Below are 18,242 nucleotides of genomic sequence, written 5' to 3'. Positions count from 1 at the left end.
GCTGGGACTACAGGTGTGCACCACCACATATGGCTTATTTTTATTATTATTTCTTTTTTTGAAGAGACAGGGTTTCGCCACATTGCCCAGGCTGTTCTTGAACTCTTGGGCTCAAGAAATCTGTTTGCCTTGGCCTCCCTGCCTGACTCGGGATTACATGCATGAGCCATTGTGCCCAGCCAAGTTGGCTTTTTAAAAATAACTTTAAATTTCTGTGGTTTCAAAGAGCCAGAGACCATAAACCATCCTACAGTTAGTTTCTCACTCATCAGCTATAGACAGATTCTTCTGCCTCTTGGGCTTGGTGTTTTTCTATTCCCTACCTGAAGATTATCTAAAAACAAACACACAAACCATTCTGCGAATAGGAAGGAATCAGTGTGTAGACTAAACCTACATTTGCCACCTGCTTCATATTCAACTAAACAACCAGGAACTCAAAGAACGACCTCCTAAAGTACAAAAAGGAAATATGAGAGCAATCTCACACTTAACCATTATTTTCAGACTTTTCATTATACTCAATGAAAAGAATATACCAGAACAACTGAACATACAGAAAAAAATTGACTAACAAGGTCTCTTTTTCTTTTCCTGTCAGTAAGGAGACTCACTTTTTTTTTCAGGCCCTGAGGAAAAAAAGGTGGTTGGCTCTGCAGAAGCCTTTTTGTCAGGTTGCAAAATTCCTAACAGACTCCTAAAGAGGTAAAAAGGAGCAATGACATGGAAGGAGGGAGTATAAAGTGAGTCAGCTAGAATAAAGCTGGTTGCTTGGGAAACACTTTTCTTACATGAAAGTGACTACAAAAGGTTCACCAGGAAATTACCCTAGAGCTTGATTTTGTTTTTACCCCCCTCTATCCTTTGTTATAAGGGAAACACAAAAGTAAGATGAGCTTAAGCAGTGCACCAAGGAACTGAATCAAGCAGAGCAAAGAATAGCTTGCCTGTACAAAGAAGGTGCTAGGATTCTAAGGTCCTTGAGGTGAACAGGGTATGAGCATAGATAAGGACTTAGCCAGTCATTAAAGTAAGCAACTAATTAAAGAGTTTTGATTTCTAAAGCCCAGCAAGTTGAAACAGTAAGATTTGACAGCAAACTAAGATCAACACTGAAGTGCTAAGTCTAAACAGGGAATCGGGTATCTGGTGCTCAGAAAACATTTAACAAGAACTCTTTCTTGGGCCCACTGAGGCCAGGCAGAAAAATAATGACAACAAAAAATGAAGCAAAAAACAAAAATAAAAACAAAACTAACCCTAGGTTGAACGAAAAATTAAAAACACTTCAAGTTTAGAGAACAAGAGACTGTTCTGCTTTGTTCTTAAATCTTGCTCTAAGTGCACAGCTTTTAAATTTTGGTATTTAATACTGTACGCTGGAGTTGAAATGTATATAAGCACCTTCAACCTAAAGACAGTACTACTCAAACTGAAGAAATGGCATCTAAGAGAAAAATCATCTGCTGGCTTTTCAAACCCAAATCATTTGTAACAGTACCACTCTCATTCTCACAGTCCTATTTTAAGTTGACTACTAATATTTTAAGTTGACTATTACCAAAAGTGATAATCCCAACTAAACCTGAAAAGTCTAAAAACAGCAGTAAAAAAATAAGTGCTAGGCAATCATAAATTAGTCTGATTTTCCTAGTACATCCCAAAATGTCATGTAACTAGGCAGTAGAAAATAGAAATCACTCGAATTTCCTTGGATACAAAGCAATACTGGTTTATTGACAACATTCACAAAAAGCTGAGAATATAGTTATGACAATTATCTAATAGAAAATTAACTGAATCTTCAAGATGTGAATTGTTACTTTTATTACCTTTTGAAAGGACATTTAAATTTTAAATACTATGAAAGCGTAGAATATATCTAAAATTAACTAATAATTATTTTATCAATGATATTAATAGAAATAGATAGAAAATTTGGCACAATGGCCCTATGTTTTTTGAAAGGTTTTGTGGCAATATTTGTAAATGATCTTTAATGAAATCAAAGGAAACTCTGTTGTGAAATATACATCTGTTCACATACAAGGTAATTACAAAACTTCAAGTGGACCTTTTCACAACTATATCTTATCTAAAATGACAACCTGATTTTTCAAAAATGATATATGTAGGGCAGATTTATGCCATATTCCTAAAGGAACAGCTTGATAATGTATTTACTGACATAAAGAGAAAACCATTTTCCTGGGCCTACTCAAGAATTCCAAACTAAAAACATTCTATTCTGCACATTCACAACCATTCAATAAATACCTACATTAAAACAATAACACCAAGGTAAGGCAGTTATATCACAATGTCCCAATTTGTTAAAGTAGGTTAGAATAAATCTATTAATGACTTAAAGTAATTTCCAGTAAAATCGAGACAGAAACAGATAACTAAATTTATGCCTGCCTAGAAAAATCAATATCTAATTCAATCATGCTAGATCACTGTTACTTTTGAAAAAGTAAACAAGATGTTGGGCTACAGGCTGTATTATAGAAGCTTTATCAAGTTAAAGTGCTAAGATTTTTTTTGTTTTGTTTTGAGACGGAGTCTCACTCTGTCTCACAGGCTGGAGTGCAGTGGTGTGATCTTGGCTCACTGCAACCTCTGTCTCCCGGGTTCAAGGGATTCTCCTGCATCAGTCTACCGAATAGCTGGAGGAGCTCCTCTGTGCCACCATCCCCAGCTTTTTGTATTTTTAGTAGAGACAGAATTTCACCATGTTGGCCAGGCTGATCTGGAATTCCTGACCTCAAGTGATCCACCTGCCTCGGTCTCCCAAAGTGCTGGGATTACAGGCATGATACACCATGAATGGCCATATTAATATGATTTTGTAAGTTACTAAAACATTAAATGGAGTACTAATCTGTGTGGTGTGGTGGTTTTTTCTTTTTTGCTTGTTTGTTTTAGATGGAGTCTTGCTCTGCAGCCAGGCTGGAGTGCAGTGGCGTGATCGCGGCTCACTGCAATCTCCACCTCCCGGGTTCAAGCGATTCCCCTGCCTCAGCCTCCCAAATAGCTAGGACTACAGGCATGCACCATTATGCCCAGCTAATTTTTAAAAACTTTTTGTAGAGATGAGGTCTTGCTACATTGCCCAGGCTGGTCTCAAACTCCTGGCTTCAAGTGATCCCTCCACCTCAGCCTCTCATGGCACTGGGATTACAGCCATGAGCTTCTGTACCTGGCCAATCCTTATTTTGAGCAAAACAGGTAAACATATTTATAATTTAAAACTATTTTAGTTATACGAATTCTGAGGTTTTTAAGAGTTAAAAAAGTACGTCAAATAAATATAAAAAAAGAAAGACATATGGCTTTTAAAAAATAAAGACCCATACAACTACTCAGTCTTTACTGTTCTCTTCCTGTTTATTCAAAGGCTACAAAAGCAAGATAACACTTCCTATTAGTTTTCTGAACAGCTTTCTCAAATTAAAATGAATTAATCTAAAGTCCATTCTTTCTATAACCTATAGACATCATTGTTGTTAAAAGCTTGCTTATTTGGTAGCTGCTGATGATTAAGATACTTTTAAGTCATTTTAGCTAGTTTCTGACTACAGGTGTTCACCCCCATGCCCAGCTAATTTTTTGTATTTTTAGGTTTCACCATGTTGGCTACAATGGTCTTGATCTCCTGACCTCATGATCTGCCCGCCTTGGCCTCCCAAAGTGCTGGGATTACAGGCATGAGCCACCGTGCCTGGCTGTGTGTGTTTTAAGAGTCAGGGTCTCACTCTGTTGCCCAGGCTGGAATGCAGTGGCACGATTATGGCTCACTATAGCCTTGAATTCTTGGGCTCAAGTAACCCCCCTCTACGCCCACCTAGCTGGGACTACAGGCAAATACCACCATGCCTGGTTAAGTTAAAAAAAAAAAAATGTTAGAGACAGGGTCTCACTATGTTGGCCAGTGTGGTCTCAAGTATCTGGCCTCAAGGAGTCTTCCTGCCTCAGCCTCCTGGGTAGCTGGGATTACACGCATGAGCCACCACACCTGGTGGGGTACTTATTTTAAAAAGTAAATGCCAGTAACCTCTAAATAAAAATTAGCATTCTAAAGCACCTGTCATGAGCCCCCCTTTTTAAAAATTTAAATTGATAAATTCTGTTAGTGAACTGATTACACAGACTTCAAGATTTCTTGTTTTTCTTCTTCTGAGTTCACTGCTCATCACCAAAAATGAGCAGAGGAACAAAACTCAAACCAAACTATTTATTTTTTAAAATTAAAGAAAATCTACTGTTATTATCTTTGATAAAAGTTTTGATGGGAAAGAAAGTTGTAAACTAATGACAGAACTGAGACTGTCGTGTAACTGGTAGCTTTTAATTATTCATGTTTTCCTGCAATACCATGAATAACAGAAACTCAAATATATTTCAGTAAAATTTGCTATTAAGTACTTTATTTTCTAAATTTAATTTCTATGCTTTATATACTTGAATTTCTACTTCTATATTCTTTTTCTAATGAAATATATATCAGGCCAGGTGCAGTGGCTCATGCCTGTAATCCCAGCACTTTGGGAGGCCGAGGAGGGAGGATCACGAGGTCATCCCGGCCAACATGGTGAAACACCGTCTCTACTAAAAATACAAAAATTAGCTGGGCATGGTGGCACACCAGCTACTCGGGAGGCTGAGGCAGGAGAATCACTTGAATCCGGGAGGCGGAGTGCCACTGCACTCCTCCAGCCTGGCAACAGAGCGAGACTCTGTCTCAAAAAAAAAAAAAAAAAAAAAAAAAAAAAGAAATATATATCAATTACTTGATATATATATTCTACAAAAATCTTCAATTATCTAGAATGCTTACCTACAGAACACACTATGTAGGTCAAGTTTAAGACCTTTACTATTTATTATTAAAAATTATTCAATCTTATTTATATCTTAAATAGTAATTACTAATCATTTAATTTTTTTGTAATTACCCAGCTATTAGGAATACATTTTTCCCATTAGTTTGAAAGCCAATAGAGGCTTGATTAGGTAGAAAATGTTAATAACTACACTCTTTGTGACTACTACAAAACACATTTGAGGGGAAAGGGAAAAAGAAACATTTGTGTTTCTAGTTAGAGGCTTGTGGCCAAAAAATGAATCAGTTATACTAAAATAAAAACAAAACACAATACAGTACTGTGGCCTAACTAAGCAACTGACAACAATCTATAAAACAATTATAGTTTAAAAAAAAAAATCTGGGATTAGGACTTTTTGACATGGCACAGAAACCCAAATCAGCAATGGCTCACATCCTGAGGGGGTTTCCCTTAGGAACAAAGAACATAACCCTTTGAAATGCAGTGAACAGTGCCTGGGATTCCAGCTCTTTCAGAAGCAAAGTCATTTTCTGACCTGGCTACCATACCGTAATCAATTATGTCAAAGCTTAAAATGAAGGGCATAAAAATACTGCTTTTTATTGTTTGAAACAGTAACTTTTTAAAAGAACTTTGAAAACAAATGCCCACCGTTAGTTAGCATTATGGCGTTATCGTTCTTTGGATGTAACATGCAGCACTATAATATTTCTTTCTTACTGTGAACACATTCATTCCTGAAAAAAAGTTGGTAACAAGGAACTGATAGGAATGCAGGATAACTGGCAACACTTCCCAAGGTTTCACTTGTTTACATTTAATATTTACTGGGTATAGGATGTCCCCAAGTTATGAAGATCCTATACATCCAAAGCACTCTCCTTGCCTCAGCTCCCTTACCTACCTCCTCTTATAGGAACTGGTACCTGTGTGTGGTTAGGGGTGACTGTAGATTGGAGAGAACCAGGAAGTTCAAAAGCAGAAGAAGTTGTGAAGAGCAGTAGATACTGCAGAGCATGCTTACTCACCACCCCAACTAAACCTTGTGTGCGCTAGTACACATAACTGTGGACTATGCTGGGAAATAAGGCAAAGGTTAAAAGTCAACAGCTAAGGGCTATGATCTGGGACATAATAGGCACAGTAACGTGCACTTAAAGGAAAAAGAACTGATCTCAATCATTAACCTTAACCCTTAAGCCAAGCTAATAAAGATAAAATACCGATTGCAAAATACAGACAAACCTACTTGCTTTCACTCACAAAGCTACTAGTTTTATCAAGCTACCTGTTCATTTTGCTCACCTATCTTTCACTAATCCAAAGACTAAGCCCCACCTGTAACACTAAACAATCTTTATCAACTTGTCCACCCATATCCAATGTAACCAGTTTTCCCTTACTCCTTCCAAAAGTTTCCCACCCTTTATATTTCTTCCATCACTGCCCTTCTCAGTTTTAAGGGACAAGAAGTAGTTATACTAGGAAATTTCTGTACTAATGACAATGAGTAAGCCAGGAAAGAAAAAGCTGGCAGTGAAAGGGGTAGAGTTGGGGCTGAGTGAAATGTTCAATCCACCTGCCATTTTAGTTTGGCATGGATAGGTAATATATTTTAAAAGACAGATTTTAAAAAAAATTCAATTGTTAACAGCACTGCTAATAACCAGAAAGATGATTCCCTCAGTCTTCCAATTTCGATGAATACTTTCAGGCACAGAATTAAGAGGACTGTGGATATTAAGTTCATCCACAGCTATTCTTACCAGTTCAAGAACAATGTCAGAAAGAATACTCCCACCTCTTCTCTTGAGCTTGCTTAGTAATCAGGATGCTTGCTTCTGAGACAGTGAGTTTGCATATAGCGCTACATACTATTTATAGGTTCTCTAGAAAGTTTGATTTGTGGTTCATAAGAATGCCCACGATTCAATGAGTTTTGTACTGGAATAGTCTATTACAATTAGTAGCGGCCAAGTAGGTTTTATACAGATATAGATAGCTTGTTACAGCTTTGGCTTGTTCTATATAGGATACCTATTAGAAAATACCATTCAATGTATACCTATGTAACAAAACTGCACGTTCTGCACATGTACCCCAGAACTTAAAGTATAATAATTAAAAAAAAAAACCATTCAAGTTTTCCCTTAGAAGTTTCAAAAAATCTTATATTTCATCCTCAGAGTTTTTGAAAAACTGACTCCTCCTTTGAAAAAGTTTAAAGATCAGGACTCTGGAGAAAGTGAAACCGCTCTAAAGTCTATTTGTACAATTAAAGATTTCCTTGAAGCATTATCATAATTTATAGTTTTATTGTTTTTGCTTTTATTTTAAAGAGACAGTCTGGCTCTGTTGCCCAGGCCAGAGTACAGTAGCGTGATCGTAGCTCACTGCAACCTTGACCTCTCGGGCTCAAGCAATCCTCCTGCCTCAATCTCCCAAACAGCTAGGACTACAGCCATGCACCATCATGCCCTACTACAACTTTTAAAAACTTTGTAGAGATGAGGTCTTGCTACATTGCCCAGGCTGGTCTCAAACTCCTGGCTTCAAGTGATCCCTCCACCTCAGCCTTTCATGGCACTGGGATTACAGCCATGAGCTTCTGTACCTGGCCAATCCTTATTTTGAGCAGAACAGGTAAACATATTTATAATTTAAAACTATTTTAGTTACATCAATTCTGAGGCTTTTAAGAGTTAAAAAAGTATGTCAAATAAACATTTAAAAAATGAAAGACATATGGCTTTTAAAAAATAAAGACCCATACAACTATTCAGTCTTTACTGTTCTCTTCCTGTTTATTCAAGGGCTACAAAAGCAAGATAACACTTCCTATTAGTTTTCTAAACAGCTTTCTCAAATTAAAATGAATTAATCTAAAGGCTAAACATTCTTTCTACAACCTACAGAAATCATTTTTGTTAAAAGCTGGGTTATTTGGTAGCTGCTAATGATCAAGATGCTTTTAAGTCATTTTAGCTAGTTTGTGATGATACTGAGTCTAAAATCACATTTGCAAATATATTTCGTAAATGGTCACCCTCGATCTGGAAATCAATTCTACCTGTTATTATAAAGGGATGGCTACTGGATGCAGTGATACAATGCATTCAATCTTCAGGGCAATGACTAACACTGGATTGAGAAAATTAGTATGAGGAAATTGCTGCCTAAACATGTTTTTGTTAAACTGTATATGTTGAAAATGTTTAAAAAGGTTTGGAGACAAAAAGGTTTTGTGGACTTAAAAAACAACTGACTCTGATGGAATGCCAAATTGTGAACTGCCAGACAGTTGCCGCTGGTAATAGAACTCTAAGACCTGAAGTGCTCTGGCAGAACCTGATTATATGGTAATCCTAGTATCTGAGAGAAGGCAAAAGAGCTAGAAGAATAACTGATAGACTGGTTGCTATAGTAACCAAGATAAATTTGTATACTGACTGAGGAAAAACACTGGGGTTGCCATCAGGTATGAGGCCCACATTATGTTGTAGGTGCTTTTTCCTCGGTTTTGAATCATGAGATGACAGACTAACACAAAGACTGCTGAGTTTGAAATAAGAGAATAGAAAGAGTTTCACTCTGAAGAGTAGCTGGTTAGCTGAATAATATCCAACAGTGAGAGGGGAACAGACCTTGTGAAAGTTTGTAGATACTAGCCTATGGATAGAAATGAGAAACATAGGTTATTTATCAATTCAAGCTAAGTATCAGTAGGACATCATAAAGTACCTACAATTTTTGTTACTTTAACTTTGATTTGAGGTATTTCTTATAGGTTATTAATCTCTTAGAGAAGGGGTTATTTAATTCATGCTGTGAACATGTTTATCAAAATGATGGGATTTGTCGTATCTCAGTTATCCATGCCCCAGGAAGCAGCACTGTAACTTGGTCTCTATACCTACTGCTGGGGCTACCTTTACCTCCTCCACCTCCATCACCACAACCTGCATGATCTCTTTATACTCCCTTCCTTCACCTCTAATACTACCCCAGGAAGTAACTACCAAAATTGCAGAGTATGAGGAAGAAACAAACAGCCTCTTAAAGGTGCTTCCCTGGCAAATTCACCTGATTTTGTCAAAGTCTTAACAATGAACTGAAGAGTACAAACACATGTGTTTGGTAATGTAAAGGTTATACAGTAAGTCTAAAATACCAGTAATTAGAAATTATTTTCTGTTTAAGACCACCACTGTACTTCACATCCTAAAACTATTTAGGTTTTTAATATTTTTTAAAATCAAAGGCCAGGTGCAGTGGTGCATACCTGTAATCTCAGCACTTTGGGAGGTCGAGGCTGGGTCAATCAGTTGAGCCCAGGAGTTCGAGACTAGCCTGGGCAACATGGTGAAACCCCATCTCTTAAAAAAAAAAAAAAAAAAAAAAATATATATATATATATATATATATATAAATTAGCCAGGCGTGGTGGTGCACATCTGTGGTCCCAGCTACTTGGGAGGTTGAGGTGGGAGGATCACCTGAGCCTGGGGAGGTTGAGGCTGCAGTAAGCTGAGATTGCACCATTGCACTCTAGCCTGGGTGACAGAGTGAGACCCTGTCTCAAAAAGCAAAAAAAGAAAACAAATTTTATCTGTCCTGTCTTATGAAGTAGATTATCACAAGAAGAGAATAAAGTTTTCAATTTACAGGAGTTCATACGTGAGCCCCCAAATTGCCATGCCACTATGACTTGAGCCCCCAAATTGCCATGCCACTATGGACTATCCTACCCCCATGAGCTATCAATTGACAGTTGGAAGTCACTAAATATAACTTGTTTATTTATTTATTTATTTATTTATTTTTTTGAGACGGAGTCTTGCTCTGTTGCCCAGGCTGGAGTGCAGCGGCACAACCACGGCTCACTGCAACCTCCGCCTCCCGGGTTCAAGCGATTCTCCTGAATCAGCCTCCCAAGTAGCTGGGTGTGTGCTACCATGCTCAGCTAATTTTTGTCTTTTTAGTAGAGATGGGGTTTGACCACGTTGGCCAGGCTGGTCTCGAACTCCTAACCTAAGGTGATCCATCTACTTCAGCCTCCCAAAGTGCTGAGATTACAGGCGTGAAAAATGGTGCCTGGCCGTATGTCACTAAACTTAGAACTTGAATTTACTAATTAATATGTAGAGGGTTTATTTTTTTCTCACTTCAATATGATGTTACATGAGTGTGATAAAACAGCATTGGTAAATATATTTCTATCACTTCACAAAACCTTCAGTAATCAAATTTGTGATCAAATGTCAACTCCTCAACAAACAGCCATTTTTAAGGAAATTTTCCTAAAATAATAAATATTGCACAGATATTTTTTAAATTAAAATTTGTATCAATTTTCAATTCAGAGAGAAATGTTTCTGACACCTAAGTAAAGTGAGAAGCTGAGTTTTCAACAAAGGCAGCTACACACCTTTTTGCTTTTCAGACCTAACAATTATTCTGGACAGTTTGGTCTCAGTTCCCATGACTTAACATTTTATCATTATTCCAACCTGAATGTGATAGACTGCAGTTAATACTAACTAAACGCCTAAGAATAAAATAATACAAATAATCACTGTTCTTAGACAAGCTATTTTGCCATTGTTTTTCACCCTGGCTTGGAGAAAACTAGTGGGCAAAACTTAGGATTCTACAACAGTTCAAGGCCTCTGATAGGCAAGGTATGAAGAAACAGTCAAGTAAATCATCTTAAGAGCCCAGTTAATAGGGTAAGTGCCAGAAACCTCTGGCAGGAATACCCAGCAATACTTCCCCTCCATCCACAGACATGGTAGCATGGTATAAGTGAGGTATCAAGAGACCTGGGCGCTAGTTCCAAGTCTGCCCTTATTAGCAATGTGTCACTTCCCCTCTCAGATCTAAATTTCACTTTCAGTTAAAAGGGAAGGCTGGGCTAAAATGATCTCCAGTCCCTTCCTACTCTAAAAATGTTATGATTCTATCCTTCTTCCAAGGCCTCAAAAATATTTTGGCTGCCACTAAAAAAAAAAAGAGTGCTGAAAATGTTACATTTATTTTTACAACATGTTCTCAGTGCCAGCCTCTAGTATGTGTAAGTATAAACCACATGAGCTAGCAGGGGCATTCATCTCATATATAATTTACCCAGTGAATACTTAATTTCAAATTTATGGGTCTCGAACTATGTACCAAACACCATTAAGTTAAACTAAAAGGTTAAAAAAAATCACGGAAAGATTTACCAAGAATAAAAGCTTATCAATACAAGCACACTATTAAACCTCAATATAAAGACATTTAGAGTTGGAAGGGTTCTCAAGAGTGTAATCCCCTCAGTTTAAAGACGAGGAAATAAATGACTCACAGTCCAGGGCTCTTTTCTAGTATACCACACAGTTCCTCCTCTCTTTCCTGCTCTATCAAAAGACAGCCTGGTAGCAGAAAGAACGCCAGACAGTCAAACTGATCAGGTTCTAGACCTAGCTCCACCATTAATTTGCTGTGGCAGCTTTTACAAGTTCCTTTCTCTCTCTAGGTTTCAGTTTTCACAACATTTTACACGAAGGAGTTTAACTAGATAGATGTCCCTTCTAGCTGCAATAGAGTATGATCTTGCAAAATTCCTATGACAAAACGAAAACACACTTTGCTGAAAGAAAGTGGAATTTCTTGCCAAGAGAACAAAAAAGTTTGGGCTGCTGGTTTTAAAGATGTATCAGTTAAATTCAGCAACTTGGTCCTAAAGCATTTTACTCCAGAATCTACCAGGGGAGGATCTCTCTCCACCTCTCTGTCCCTGCTCTCACTGCCCTCCACAGAAAAAAAAAAAAAAAAAGAAGAGCTGGTTTCAAATCCCAGTTCTGCCACTTAAAAGCTCTCTCCTAGGACAATTCACTTAACCGTCTCTGAGTCTAAGGTTCCTAGGCCAGGCGCAGCTCACGTCTGTAATCCCAGTACTGTGGGAGGCTGAGGTGGGCAGATCATGAAGTCAGGAGTTTAAGACCAGCCTGAACAACATGGTGAAACCCTGTCTCTACTAAAAATTAGCTGGGCGTGGTGGCACACACCTGTAATCCCAGCTACTCAGGAGGCTGAGGCAGGAGAATCTCTTGAACCCAGGAAGTGAAGGTTGCAGTGAGCAGAGATCACGCCACTGCACTCCAGCCTGGGTGACAGAGTGAGACTCGGTCTCAGAAAAAAAAAAAAAAGTTCCTCATACATAAAAATGAAGGTAAAAATGAAGATAAAAATGAGAAAACCTGCCCCTGGTGAGATGGCTCATGCCTGATAGTAATCCCAGCACCGTGGAAGGCTGAGGTGGGAGGACTGCTTGAAGCCAGGAGTTTGAGACCAGCCTGGGCAACATAGCAAGACCCCATCTCTAAAAAAGCCTTTAGCTGAGCAGGGTGGTATGCACCTGTGGGAAGATAACTTGAGCTTAGGAGTTTGAGGCAGCAGTGAGCCATGATCTTGCCACCTCTCCATCCTGGGCAACAGAGTGAGACCCTGTCTTGAAAAAGAAAAAAAAAAAAAAAAAAAGAAAGAGAAAGAAAAAAGAAAATAATAAAGAAACCCTGACCTAAAATATCAATAAAAAAGCATTATAAATATGGTATATATTGCAAAGCTGGGCAAGTGAAGATGATCTGCCACTGTGGAAAAGTAGGCTATATTGGAATTAAAAGTCTCTAAAAAAACTGGGCTGATTCTTATTAAATTTGCTTTCAAAGAGTAGATTAATAAAGCCGAAGACATCATTGGAAGGAAAATGCAAGACATAAATTAATTTTAGGAAACAGCCTGTGTATTAGGAATGTGCTAATTAACAAAACACGAGATAAGTCTCCACTGCCTATTCAGTTTACTACAATTTGTTGACATAGTCTGTGTACTCCCAAACACACAACAGCAAGGAACATTTCTGAAGTGCCCAAATTCCGTCTATTAACCTTAGAAATTGTATAGTTTGCCACTCCAGATCATATCAAGGAACAGAACATATTTCTGATGACCAGTATCTAGTAACGCAATCTGTCTCCACAAATCAAGATTTCTCACTACATTTCCAGGTTATAAATTGCCCACCCATATCTCCTCATAGTGTCTTATGCAAATGATACAACCATTAACAAAGGATAGAGGAAAATGTAAATGATGCTAACCTTTTTCTACCCTCTCAGTGCTGCCAGTTCTTTTCAGATGCAATTCTCCAGATTAGTCTATTCTCTTTCCAATCCTCTAATACAGAAAGGAGCCCTGAAATCCACAAACTGACCCTGTAGTTTTATCCATAGAGCTCAACACACTTAGTAATTGGGCAGGTTAAAGTTAAAATTAGAAAGCTGAGTTCCAAGAAACTTTTTTAGTCTTCACCTAATATCAGAGGATCAAAGTGCTTGAGAAGCTATATTATCTCATGAGGGAAGAAGTGACTCTATCAATTCTGTCAAAATGACTCATCCGGTTTAGATAAGTAAAATAGCTCCAAGTTCTATATATCTCCCAAAGTAAGCTCTGTGTAAAGTTAACAAATATGCCAATGCCAAGAAAGGAAGGAGACGAGCACGAACACTTTGAATGCTTTCTCTGTGCCCAGGTACTGGACTAGACAGTTTACACAGGTCCTGATATAACTTGCGTCCTTTGAAATTAAACTTACTCAATGGAAAGAAACAATATCCACAGAGTAGTTCTAAACTGATCATCTCATAAACTGATGATTTCCCTCCCCCACCCCAATACACACACACAAAAGTACCAAAGGACTTGGTCTCTCATTTAATCTGAATTGTCAGTTCATTACTGTGAAGGGAAAACCACACACAAAAAAAATTAAATTTCACGGAAATCCAATACATTTCAAAACCCAAATGTATTTCCTATCATCTACACTTAGCTCTAAACTTGTCTCAGATATTGAACTTGAAGGAGATTCGGTGCCATCTCAAGATTGGCCATTGCCACCCCAAAATCCCACAACAGTGACATGAAGGTTGTTGGAAAGACACATATCTGAAATCTACCAAAGTACATTGCTTTCTGATTTTATTACTGTAACTTTTTGGTGTATATTGTGTATAAACACACATTAGTTTTTAGAATGACTTCTAGCATGCATGGCTAACTATACTTGCATCACAGTGGGTATTTCTCCCACGGAGTAAGTATGAGAATTGAAGGCAGTGAACTTCTGGAACCATATTAGTCCTTTATACTAACATACAAATTTTACCAATCCTCAAGCTCTTACAGCATGAAAATATATTTCACTGCCTCTACTTCCACGTACATTCATAGGGGAGTTCGGCGAAATCGCTTTAAAGCACTACTCCAACTTTGAAAAGTGGAGAAGTGGGTAAGTAAATACAAGTCCTAGTCAAGAGAGCATTCCAACTACTGTACTTCCTATTCAGAATCACCCATATTAATCACCACTAAAACATAGTGCAGAATTAGATAAAGAACACAAAGCTGGGGCTCTCCTTCCAATCACCAGATTACTCAGCACTTGTTTGTCCCTCTGCAGTCAGTTGTGCACATTTCTTCTGTCTGGCCATCCTTTTAGACCGCATTCTTCCTAATAGGGACCGTGTATTCGATTTCCTTTAACTCATGACAAGGTGTTATTTTAATAAAACACTGTTGATCTAGAGTACATTCGCTAGAGGACTTTCTTAAGCAAATACCCAACCTTCCCCCCGGCTCATTTTCGCTGTGTGCAAGAAAAAGAGGACGGCAAATAGGGGAGAGTTACAGCCACCTCTGAAGTGAATAGGTAAGTTAGCGGTAAACGGGAGAATAAAAACCTACAAGTTACATTTCTCCTGTTACTGCTCCTTTAATCTACGGTCCCCGAGGCCAAAACCGATGTTTGAAAGGTAAGCTCAGAACCCCACAGATACAAATCTCCGACTCTCAGGCACGTAAGCTGTTGCCCCTCACAGCAAGCTGGATCAGAAGAGAAACGGGCTCCGAGAGAGACCCTGGGACCGTTCAGTAGGGAAACGGCCGGGAGGCTGCCCGAGGTGGGTGACTCCCCCTTCTCCGCGTCACCCCACCATAAGAAGCCCCAGGTCTGGGTTCTGAAGCGCTCCAGTGAGACGGAGAGGAACAGCGGTGGCGGACACAGCGGGACCTGGGAGGGGTGTAGGGGGAAGGCACAGGAGATGCGGGGGCCTGGGATGCCCGGCTTCCTGGCCACAGCTGCAGTTACTTACCCCACGGGGTAGCCGCCCCCTAGGTGCACATCTTCAGGGGCATCATAGAATTCCTCGGTGTCGCTTTCCGACGCCATTTATAGGACACACCCGCGGGTGAGGGGGCCGGCGCCGCCTGGAGGAAGGGTGACTCTTGTCTCCTCCTCGTCGACCTCCACCCGGGCGAGACTGGGGAAGTGGGTCCCGGGCGAGGCTGAGGGAGCAGACGATCTGAAGAGAGGAGACTGTTAAGGAAAGGTGGCTGCCCTCAGTTGCCGGGCTTCGGGAATGACCGGCAAAGCGGCCGCCTGAAGAGGCGGCGGTGGGTCCACGGACTGTTGCTGCCACCGCTCCCAGTGATAGGTGTATAAGGAGCGCAAAAGAGGCGGTGGCTCTTCGCAGTGGGGGAGGAAGGGCGCGCCGGCGACAGCGGCTCCAGTTTCTCCCGCAGCAGCAATTTACAGCAGCTGGAAGAGCTAGTTGCCCGCAAAATACCGACGCGCACCTACCCTCGCGAGATTTCGGGAGGGGCGGTAACACGTGGGCGGGGCGAAGAGGTGGCGGGGGCGGTTCCAGAGAGGCAGCGCTCTGATTACTTCTGCCCGGGAAGCCTATCAAAACGGCGCAAGCGCGTTGAGGGCGTTCGGTGAGGACCGGAAGTAGCCGAGAAGGGAGGGGTTGAGCCTCCCGAAGGGAGGAGTCTAGCAGCTTGGTGCCCGGGCTTTGAGAGCGCGCGCCCGACGTAGGTGGGGTCAGTCAGAACGCCTTACTCCCTAATTCAGTTCCAAAGAGACGAATTTTGAAAGGAATGATTTTGGGTCGGTCTTCTTCTTGTAAAGAAATGCTCTCGGGAAACGTTGGTGTGGACATTTTGGCGTATATTTACGATGTCTTACTATCCAAGCCCGGAATGTCCCACCCTAGGGCGTCGGCAGGTCCACCACCTCTGGCGTTACTAGAATAACTCGCCCTTATTGACTACGAGATCTTTAATTGAGATCCCTAGATACGATCCTGCCTGCCAGAGGGTGGGGTCCTTGAGATATACCCGGGGAGTGTGCCAATTCCATGGAGTAATGATGGATTTATTGCTGGAGCTGAGCCAGTATAAGGCCTCCGGTTACTTTTTCTCCGCACATGTCTGTCGCTGCCGACACAATGTGAGAGAAGTTCTTACTGCCTAAGATGTGCGTCAGCTAAATGGTAAATATTTATTGAGCAGATATCATTGCAAGCCTACGAGCTAATGGCTTAATTCTGATCCTCAACTGCCCAGCGTCCGGTGATAAAAATAGAAAGGTACTTTTTAAAAAACCGAAATGTTCTTAAACCACGGGTCATTGACCATCAAGGTGATAACATTGACTTTCAATATGATCACACAGCATATTTGTTTCTCCAGCTGACGTCATGATAGGCATTTTGAGCTGTTCGAGCAGCCTCAATTACTACTCAAGAAAAGGCTGGATTGGAGCCAAGGGTATGGCCTCAGAGAGGCTGGAAAGGGGCTCTAGACTTTGTCAAGCAATCAGGGCAAGGTCTGCTGTGGTCTGGTGGACTTCGGTAAAAACCAAATGTCATATACTGTATATTCTATAATACCCCAGGGAGTTTAGGGAAAACACTGCATGATCAAATATATTAATATTTTTGCAGCAAGATACATGATTGTTCGTACGGGATAAATAAATACAAGTAAATAACCTCATTCAGTTTGAGTCAGACGCTTCTGCCAAATAAGTTTAGGATAGACTTATTTGACTGTCAAATAAATTACTTATAAAACCCCAGAAACTTGGTTTCCAGAGCTTTTGGGGCTTCAGAATTGGAGACAAGGGATTTGTGGATCCTTGTGAGGGTATGACTTGTCAAACCTAAAAATTATTAGGTTTTATGTGTCTTAAACATGTTATTTAACTTCCTAGATATAAAAATGTAACTCAAAGTACTAACTTTTAAAAACGTTTTGCTAAGATAGGTTTTTTTGTTTTCTTTTTGGATTATGGAAATATGCAAGATATAAGGTAGGGAAAGATATATTTATGGAAAGATGTAACTACCTGAATGTATTCCCTTCCTAGTTATCTGATAGTGAATTTATTTATGGCTTCCAAAAAAAAAGTTAGTTTTCTCTATATGATAGAGGTGTTAGTTCCAGGCGCCGTGGCTCACGCTCGTAATCCCTGCACTTTGGGAGGCCAAGGCAGGCAGATTTCTTGAGCTCAAGAGTTTCAGACCAGCCTGGGCAACATGGTGAAACCCCGTCTCTACAAAAACTTCAAAATTTAGCTGGGTGTGCTGGCATGTGCCTGTGGTCCCAACTACTGTGGAGGCTGAGGTGGGAGAATCGCTTGAGCCCAGGAGGTTGAGGCTGCAGTGAGCTGAGAACACCACTGCACTCCAGACTGGGCAGCAGAGCCACACCCTGTCTCACACACACACAAAAAATTCCGTGTATGAAAACCAGTCACTCAGTTCAGTAAACATACACAATTTGGTGTCATGCGGTGTTCTAGATGCTAAGGACAATTCATAGATTAAAAAGACAGCTAGATCCGGCACGGTGGCTCACACCTGTAATCCCAGCACTTTGGGAGGCCGAGATTCGTGGACATGCGCGGATCACTTGAGGTCAGGAGTTTGAGACCAGCCTGGCCAACCTGGCAAAATCCTGTCTCTACTAAAAATACAAAAGTTAGCCAGACATGGTGGCACTTGCCTGTTGTCCCAGCTACTCAGGAGGCTGAGGTAGGAGAATCGCTTGAACCCGGGAGGCGGAGGTTGCAGTGAGCTGAGCTTGCGCCACTGCATTCCAGCCTGGGCGACAGAGCGAGACCCTGTCTCAAAAACAACAGCAATAGTAACAAAGACAAAACAGAAAAAGACAACTTAAGTTTCTACCTACAAGGAGCTAATAATCTAGCAGTGGAGACAAATATGGAGTCCTAGTTTGGTGCTTTTTTTTTTTTTTTTCAATATACCGTATCTTGGACCTTTTAAGCTGCCTTAAACATTATACTTAGAAAAAGGTAAAATGAATAGGAATGATAAACTGGTAACATTTTTAGAGCTTTTAAAGTTGTCTGTTTAAATGCTTTTATCAATTGCATGAGAAAGCCAATTGCTAGAATGAATTGCTGGAAACGTTAAAACACATATAAATACTGCCCATCATCACTTTTAAAAATGTAAGAGATGTGTTTATTTCGCCTGA

At 40.1% G+C, this 18,242-nt stretch overlaps 1 protein-coding gene across 1 annotated transcript in view; it reads right to left on the bottom strand.

Moving 5' to 3' along the window:
* The window catches only part of WDR44 (WD repeat domain 44), a 103,080-nt gene extending 87,454 nt beyond the window's left edge, over positions 1-15,626 (bottom strand). Inside the window, exon 1 of the mRNA XM_010365538.2 lies at positions 15,050-15,626. Within this exon, the coding sequence (XP_010363840.1) occupies positions 15,050-15,126 (77 nt within the window). The 5' untranslated portion in view covers positions 15,127-15,626. The remainder of the gene's footprint in view (positions 1-15,049) is intronic.
* Between the last annotated feature and the right edge of the window lie 2,616 nt (positions 15,627-18,242).

This window comes from Rhinopithecus roxellana, chromosome 7, assembly GCF_007565055.1.
Source record: "Rhinopithecus roxellana isolate Shanxi Qingling chromosome 7, ASM756505v1, whole genome shotgun sequence".
Taxonomy (NCBI): Eukaryota; Metazoa; Chordata; class Mammalia; order Primates; family Cercopithecidae; genus Rhinopithecus; species Rhinopithecus roxellana.
This window is presented reverse-complemented; position numbering and strand designations above follow the sequence as displayed.